Source organism: Rhea americana, unplaced genomic scaffold (assembly GCF_003343005.1).
Source record: "Rhea americana isolate MKP2758 unplaced genomic scaffold, rheAme1 scaffold_110, whole genome shotgun sequence".
Lineage (NCBI taxonomy): Eukaryota > Metazoa > Chordata > Aves > Rheiformes > Rheidae > Rhea > Rhea americana.
Genome location: NW_028185151.1, coordinates 558,925 through 567,851, shown reverse-complemented (window position 1 = coordinate 567,851; position 8,927 = coordinate 558,925). Strand labels below are relative to the sequence as shown.

General features: G+C 39.0%; 1 protein-coding gene across 6 annotated transcripts in view; it reads left to right on the top strand.

Annotated features, from left to right (window-relative positions):
• Window positions 1-123: 123 nt before the first annotated feature.
• Window positions 124-8,927, top strand: part of LAMA2 (laminin subunit alpha 2) — a 376,763-nt gene continuing 367,959 nt past the window's right edge. For 4 of the 6 annotated variants that reach the window (XM_085314063.1, XM_085314044.1, XM_085314054.1 and 1 more), the window contains exon 1: window positions 124-268. In XM_085314063.1, the coding sequence (XP_085170189.1) occupies window positions 193-268 (76 nt within the window). In that variant the 5' untranslated portion in view covers window positions 124-192. The remainder of the gene's footprint in view (window positions 269-8,927) is intronic. The other 2 variants (XM_085314080.1, XM_085314071.1) reach the window with 1 other exon arrangement.

Here is an 8,927-nt window from a genome sequence, read left to right as displayed (position 1 = left end):
CGCTCGCCCGCCGCGCTGGGAGGCGCGGGCCGGCGGCGGGGCGGGCGGCGGCGGGGCGGGGTGGGGGCGCAGGGGTGTGTCCTGCGCCCTGCCCGCAGGCACCGGGCTCTCCCCTGCTCCCGCGGGCCGCCGCGCACTCGCCTCGCTGTGACCCGCGGTGGGACGAGGCAGCGGCTCGGCTGCCCGGGAGCGATGGCCGGGGAAAGTTGGCCGCTGCTCCTGCTCCTCGCGGCGCTCGGCAGCCGAGGCCAGCCGCCGCCGCAAAGAGGTACGGGGGAGCGGGGCGCCGGTGCCCCGCTCGCCCCCGCCGGGGCAGTGGAGGGCGCAGAGCGGGAGGCGGCCGTGCCGCACGCTTGGGAGTCCGGGGGGGAGGGCGGTAGGGGGAGGCAGGGGCCGCCGGCGTCGCAGCCGCTTTGGGGGCGCCGGGGCGCAGCCCGTGTGCGGGCAGCGCAGCTCGGAGCGGCCGCCCCGGGGCAGGACCGGGACCTACCGCCGGCCCCGCGCTGCCGCCCGGCTCCGCGGGCGCGGCGGGCGGCGGCTGCCCGGGGAGTCCGGTGACTAGCGGGGACGCGCTGCGCGTCCGCGCCCCGCTCTCTCGCAGACACACGCTTTTATTAAGAGGCAGATGGAAAGCGCCACGCTTGTTCCCGCCTCGGAGCGCCGCCGAGGTAGATGATCCGCGTTGTCCCTGTGCGCGGAGGGGCACATCATGCTTGATGGCACTGTCGTGGGAGGACGCCTGGACGAGGTGCCCCGCTCCCCGACGTGTCACAGAGGCATCGCAGGCTAACCTCGTCCGGTGTTGTGCACGCCTGCTGGCATCTCAGTGGTTAGGGAGAGCTTGGTAGCCTGTACTGAAATGAGTGCAGGCTGCTCGATCCTTCTGGGCAAGGTTGCAGTTGGATGCAGTTATTCAGCACTGAGATGGGAACAGAACTGTATCCTCCCAGAGTATGCAGCGTCTTACATATATAATCACCTTCCATTATATAATCCTTAGGTGTTTTGACTTTTTTTAAAAAAAATTTACAGTTAATCTGATGTCGAAAGATCAGAAAGGTTCATGTACAGATAATAGAAAAATTAACTTTATCAAATATATTAGCTCTCAAAGGAAATCCTTAAAAACTCTCTTCAGCACACATTATCATTCCTGCGCTTGCTGCTCCTAACATTTTTAGCCCTACTAAAAAGGTTTCAGTAAGGAGATACCATGGGTGTATTAAAAGAAATCAAATTAAAAGTCACTGGAATAACATCTAGCTTCTAGTTGACCTTGATGTCATACTATAACCTGAACACTTTGGATTAGGAATTTTTGGTCAGTTTAGGGTTTACTCTAGTTTAGAAAACATGATGAACTGTCATTTCAAGAAAAAAAAAGTATTTCAAGCAGCTGGCTCCTTTATACTAATTTTAGTTTGTGAGGACAAATGACAGTTGATCAAGTGTCTCTGTAGATGTTATACTTAGAGTAACCCAGGATAAAAACTTACCAAGAAATAGACTACTTTTAGGTGGTGATTTACTGGTAAACACTGCAGAGTGAGATTTTAAAAGTAGAGCATTTAATATATAGTGCCTCATGCATTTGTCTCTTGCTTTTTCTGCTAAATAATTTTTCTTTTCAACCAGAAAAACACTATTTGAGGCATTTCTTTTTATACTGACATACAGACATGCACTTTTGGAAAATGTGCTTTTCTTTATTCAGTGTCTTGKTTTTTTAACCTCTGCAATAAGGAGATGTGATCATTACTTTCCTTTTAGATGGGAAATGAGTGGCTGCACCATTGGTATTGTTATAACTGAGTTTTGGTGACTCAGTGATGAGCTCTGTGACTTTTAATTAAATGTTAATATTGTGTTGATGGGACCTTCTCAACCTCACARTTGAATTCAAGTGCTGGCCTGCCAAATTTTTAAGCTATTTATTTATCAGAGTAATTTGGATTATTTATCAGAGTCTTTTGGACTCATTTCTAAGCTCTGTTACAGCTGCTAGGAGGTGCTAGTACTGTGCAGATAGCCCTGTGTTCCTGGGACAACGAGGTAATCAACTCCACTGTAATCCAAAAARTTTGAAAAGACTGACTTCACTGAAGTCCTGGGGGAGTTGTAACACATACCAGAATGTTCCTAGATCCTTGGTTTATACCTTTAGWCTTAGAACATTTGTTTTTCTAGTTAACAGTTACTTGGTTATAACCATAACACTGGATGTTACTCTATAATTGTTACTCTGTAATTGTTAGCACCAGTTAGCTGTCCATGGAGAAAATTATGTAACAGAGTTGGGATGCTTTGAAAAATAACATTTGAGACATCACAATGAATTCCCATGTTGTTTTTTTAGAACTGAACTGTTCAAGAACATCTTGCACCTCAAACATGGGAACAGTCTGTATTTTTTTTTCTAAGTTGGTGGAAGATTTATTGTGGTCAGAAACCTGGAATTAATTTTAAGTTTTTGTTTCAGCTGCATGTGTTATTTGTTGTTCATTTTTTTGAACACTAAGTAATTTTGTAGAGTATCTTGTAAAATATCAGAAGCAAGGCATGTGCATTCTATAATACTAATTCTTAAAGGTATGTGTAGCTTACAGTGAAGCACTAACTTTGTAAGTTAGAGTGCTATATAATGCTCATTTTAAAACCTGGACTTTGGTTCATCTTCTTTCCTCTAGAATATGACAGAAGCAAAATAACAATACTTCAGAAAGGAGTAACAAAACTAGTTTTGAGTGTGAATGAGTCATCCTTAAAGGCTGAGCATCTGTTATAGGAGACGACTGAAACTATGCATGTTGGTAAATGTGAATAGAAGAGGCAGGGCTAAGAAACTGATATATTAAACAGTAACTTGCTCTATGAGTTCTGCTGCTGATATCAGTGGACATAACTCAGTGGAGTATGGATGTTCCTTAGCATGACAATAGTCAGAAATGTAATTTGGCTTCTAGAGGTTACATAGATAAGATTCTCATAAAGTCAAAGTGAAATTTCTCATTAAAAATGGGTGAACATCCACCTAATGTTAGCAGAACATCACTGGTGTCATTCAGTTAGGCAGTGGATGATGGTAGCTTCATTAATATTTTTTAAGTCTGTATGKAGATATAGTTTTCTAAAATGAGTTTTCTACAGTTTAGTTCAAAACTGCTGTCTGTGTTATCTCATGGAAACAGGAGTTTTAGGATTCCTTCCTTCTCTGGAGATATTCAAAGCCCACCTGGAYGCAACCCTGTCTAACATGCTCTAGGTAACCCTGCTGAGCAGGGATTGGACTAGATGGTCTCGAGAGGTCCCTTCCAACCTTACTGATTCTGTGATTCTATGATTCTGTGTTACATACTTACGTGTGTCTTGTATACCTGCTCTGAAAAGTCGAGAGAGAGGGATAATAGTCCCATGCTCTTTGTCTCATCTATTGCAGAATGAGAAAAAGGAACAAGATAAGGGGTTGCTGCAGTAAGTAGAATAACAGAGAGCCATGAAGGGGTCTTAAATCACTTGCAATGCTGCATGAGTGATGTCACGTAACAGTAATCGGCATCTCTCACCTCTGTGCAGCTCTAGTTAGCAGGAATGTATAATTCTTAAAAGTTATCTTCTGCATTCTTGATATGGATTTGTATCCATATTTCCCTGCCCTGTTTTTACTTYTGAAACTTTTGTAATTATTTGGATTGTGATAACAAAAGAAACCAAAGRGCAAAACAGTTGGTTGTGTATTTTACATGGATAATGACAACAAGCTTTTTGTGGATATTATTTTTGTGAATCCACCCATGGGAGGTCAGATGTATATCTGTAGCACTTACATGGATAGAGATTTGAAGGGTCAAAGATGCATATCATGTAAAATTTCTATTTCACATATTAAGATTTAAGATTGTCRTGGGGATTTAAATTCTGGAGAAAAAAAAATGATGTTTTGTTAATCTAGTAAGATAAAGAAATATGTAAGTGTCCTTTTTATTTATAAGGATGTCTTTGGAGTAAGGTCACCTTTTAAAAATGACCACAACACAAAAAGTACTACATTGTAATTCTGATATGGAGAGCCTTTTCATCCTAGTTCATGGCATTTAACCATTTGAAATGTTCTGTTGACTTTATTTGGAGAAGCAATTTATTCATATGAGAGAGAATAATTCTGATGAACTTAGTCTGCTTTTTTGAAAGAACAAGGTTTAACTGGTTGCTCTGTTTATCAGCTAGTTCTCCCTTGAAAAAAAAACTTGAATCTGTTTTCCTGTTTCAGCCAGATTCGAAAGAAATGTAGAAATGTCAAAGACAATTTAGCTCTGAAAGTTTTGTGAAAATCAATGGCTATTTGGGGAAAAGAGCCCCAAAGTATTGTCTCTGTTGAGAGAGRGGAAGGTAGAATTTGGCCATTAGCTAATCCCTTCAGGATGATCAGTCAACATATGTGGAGATCTGCATTCAAGAATACTTCTGTTGTGAGGGTAGGAGCCATATGATGCATAAAATTCTGTCAGTGTTTTTTAAAAAGTGGAATTTATTAATCTATTTTCAAGATCGTGTAACAGGTAGCATGCCCTTTTCTCTGAAAGTGCAGTGCAGCATAGTACAGTATATATATGCCCTTTTTACATTCATTCTGTATTCTATTAAATGCTTTGTCAGATACACTTTTGCTGACCTGGAAACTAGATTTCTTCTGGGGGAATGGGTATGGATATACGAGAACAAATCTTGGTTGGTTCTGGAAACTCTGCTAGGACTATTTGGGATCAATAGGGATTTACCAGTCCAAAATGCTTGGGAGATGCTGCTGTCAATAATATGGAGTAGTTATTTGTAACTTTTTTACTTTATTATTTTTCTTAAAATGTAATAAATGGTTGAGAAACTGAAAGCAGAGGGTATTGGTATGGCTTTGAGGTTTAGAAATACTGTAATCAAATGTCCACTTTTACATCTTACTTAGAAATAAGTAGAATTGTCCAGTCTGACTAGAGACGTGCATTTGTGTATGTTTTTTGTGTACATTCTTTAACTTGAAGTAATCACAGCCAGASTGGGTGAGGTATGTGATGTACAGAAATGTGTAAGTTTTTCCAAATGATAATTAAAACCTAAGACAAACTTGAAGTTAAAAATCCGTATTATTTGGTTTTACTCTTGCAATTTTTTATAGGAAGCTTTCTTGAAATACTGAAGTCAGAACAGTGGCTCTTTAACCTGTTCCAAAAACCCTTTAAAATAATACAGCAAACAATCATTTTTAATTAATTCAGGCTGGAGGAAGGAATCCACCCACACATGTTCTTATTTCTTATCCAGCTACTTGGACTGACAGTTTTTGGAGATGATCATGTTTTGGAATAAGAGAAAAAACACTGCACCATGGAATCCTATTGTAGTTTGTTTTTTCTTAAGTCCAGACTTYTTGTTTTTCTAAGTTGAGAAGGATAATAGGACACAAATACAAACAAATATGAACCAGTGTTTATATCTGATTATCTTCTTTTCTTTTTCGTCTTTCTTTTAGTCAATAAGCCCCTGATTATTGGATATCTTTCTTTCCAAATGAGTGCTGTGCCTAGAATATCTGAGAACTCTTACGCCACACACTAACAATAACTCAGGCTATACTAACAATAATGTAAACCATATCTTGCTTACAGACATAAAATATRGACAAAAATGTTTAGTAAACTTTATTTTGACCCCCTTTATGTTTTTAAAAGGGCAAAGGGAATTCCTTGATAGTTGCCAGCAGGGCTAGGTCATGAGTGGGCTCCTGCTGACGATTGYATGTTGTTCTCCTGTACCAGCTACTATAGTTGATAACAGATTCCTAGTTCTTGCTGCCTGCAGTTTTGATGTTCTCCTTCAACCAAAAGTAAAGTTAAATGAGATAGCCAAGAAAATACCAATAATTTTGGACCATTTCTGTGCCATGGATAAGGCAGAGAGTGAATCTTTTTTACTTTTAGGATTGATTTTGAATAGAAAAAAATGATAGGATTTCCAGAAAAAGTAACTTGAATTAATGAGATTTTTGTCCTGAGAAATAACAAAAATGTCTCAGGATTGCTGGAAAAAAACTCCAAACAAATAGCTTTTACTAACTTTACTCAATATCCATTAGTTATCCCTTACCATCACAAGTTTTTTACTAGGACTGTGCTCCCTGCCAGATTCTTCTAGCAGACATTATCTCTGAATCAGACCTTGTAATGACATTAGACTCTAAAGCAGCTGTAGTAATGCAGTGTAATGCCAGGGAACCATTGTGTAACCTCAGGAAGAATAATGAACATTCCTGCAGAGTGGATTATCCAAATATCGTTACAAAATCTTGTCCAGTCCCAACTGACACATGTATCTGCTACTGTTGTAATTTGTGGGTTTGAGCCATAATAAAAAAGAGAAAAAGAGAGTTAACAAAAAGGGATCAAAACTTTTTTTTTAATTGCTTCAGATGACTATATCTTGTCATTCTTCACTTCTGCCAATGAGTGAGGGAAGTCTTTAAGGTCAATTGGAGAGAATCAGAAGAATACTTCATGAAAAGGCTTTGGAAAATGATGCCAAACACAATGTATAAAACCATTGCTGTGGGAAAAGGGAGCAAATCTGGGGATTAGCAATCAGGAACTGAGAGTTGTGAGAAAAGGAAATCAGAAACACTACTTTTCCACACACTTCCACTGAGAGTGCGAATTAATTTAGAATTTTATTTGGACCTCTCCATATACACTAGCTTCTCAAATAAGCCCTGATTAGAATTTTAGATGCCATTTTCACTTGGGTTAATCGTGCCACTAGTAGTTTCACTACCTTTAGGATATGGAGGAGGATACTGAACAGCAGTGTATTTTTCTGTTCATATTAGTTCTTCAACAGTCCATATTCCTGTTTCACAGAAGTGTCTGGATTATCTCTATTACAGGGAAATGCATAATCTGTTAAGTTTCTTGGAGTGTATCYTGCACTCAGAATGCAGAACTACAATATTGTTGAATAACAGTTAGGCTGGGAGAATGAGTAAATGAATAGCATTATTTGTACATATTGTTATGCTTCTAAATATGTATACTAAAATCCTTGTGCTGCTGTGATAACTATTATGTACAAATTTTCTAAATCTGACTTGGTAGTAGGGAATATGAGTATACTGAATTCCTCTGAAGGCCAAAGAGTACTAGGAAACAAAAAAAATGCATGCCTACTAAAAACTCAAAGTAACATAAATAAAACATACAAGCCTTTTGAGTTTGATATCTGAAAACATAAGGAATAGAAAGTGTGTGTTTGTGCAAATCCCAGAGCTGGTGATTTGTGTGTGATTCAGTTGCACATCTGTTTTAATTGTGTGAGTTATGTGCGCATTTTTTTCAGTGGCAACAAAAAGGTGTTATGATTGCAGAGCACTGAAAGTATGCTTTTGATGTTTAGCCTCAAACCATTGTTGGCAATGTAGAATTTGTTAATGTTACTTAAAAAAAAATCCTGGTACCATTTCATCCTTTGTGATAATTTTTAGTCACCTTTTGCAATTGTGGAAAATACTCAACTGTGATTAAAGAAGTCCCATAAAATGGAATAAATTCCTCRTTGACTCTTGATATTAGTGTAAATTGGCAATGATTTCTTTTAATCACTCTTTTTCAGAGAAGAATAAGCCCTCAACCTAATAGTTTCAACAAGGCAAAAATGACATTCTATTGAAAAATATGTAATGTAACATATATGTGGAATTTTTCTCTTGAACTCAGCATCTTTCTAGAGCTGAGCGGAGCCTTCTAAATTAATTCCATTGTATTAAGGCTGTGTGTTGTGTGGGTTTAGGGTCTGCATAAGTGTGTTCTCCCTCCCAGTCACTTTATGGTTATATAGTAAATATGGCAAATATTTTCTAAATTCAGAGTGGGTGGGAAGCTTTTACATGCATACCCTATAATCATTGATTATGCATGCAGCTTCAGTTTTTCCTCCTCCAGCTGCAGCTTTGACATGGAGAATAAGGTATTCATTTGCCAACAAAATATGTTTGTACCAACTTCATACCAGAGGSGAAAATGCACTAAGCCTGCTTGCCTTATTGGTCAGAGTTACTTAAAAGGGGCTTTGAAGGTCATAGTTTAATTGGTGAAAGAACTTTTGTGGTATTAAAAAAAAGTGATGAAATAACAGCAGTAATAATAACCAAGAGCCTGAGTCACCTGGGGGAATTAGACACTGTCTAGGAAGAACAAAGTGGAACTCAAGTCATTATATTGAGTCATTTGTTGTTGAAGATATATCATATGCTTTGGTCAATATTGTTATTCTCCTTATTTCTTTTTGTGCTGGCCATCTTAGGTGACAATATCTAAAGGGATCAATGAATGCAGCTGTGCTTTGTAATTCTGAAAAATTCAAGTACAGATGGCTGGCAAACTAATGGATTGGTTCTTCATAATACTAACATATCTGTGGWTGTTTGTATAGTACTTTCCATAGATCACATTCTACTTGAAATAAATGGTTGTCCTAAAAATATCTGTTTAAAACTTTTATGGTTCATAGGTGGTGATAGGTTCAAGTGCAACTCTATGTTTCACTGGTCTACTTTTTACCACAACCTGTTGTCTTTCATTTTCATTAATCCAGCAGTATTGCTCAAAACAGTAAAATCAAAGGTAGGTCACTAATAAGTGAGAGATCAGCGCTTGGCTTAGTACCTTATTTTAGATAGAAAAGTTTTGTTACTGACAGTGCACACAGTTCTTCATACTGTGTTTCTATGCTGTTCATTACCTATGTAATGACAGTATTTGTTTTAAAAAGAGGATAGCCTTTCCTTTCAAGAGTAATTTATGGTTTTTAATTTGAACACATGGCTTACTGATATATGTACAGCTTGATAGTGCTCATATTAGAAACGTTGCTTTGGGAACAGGAGATGT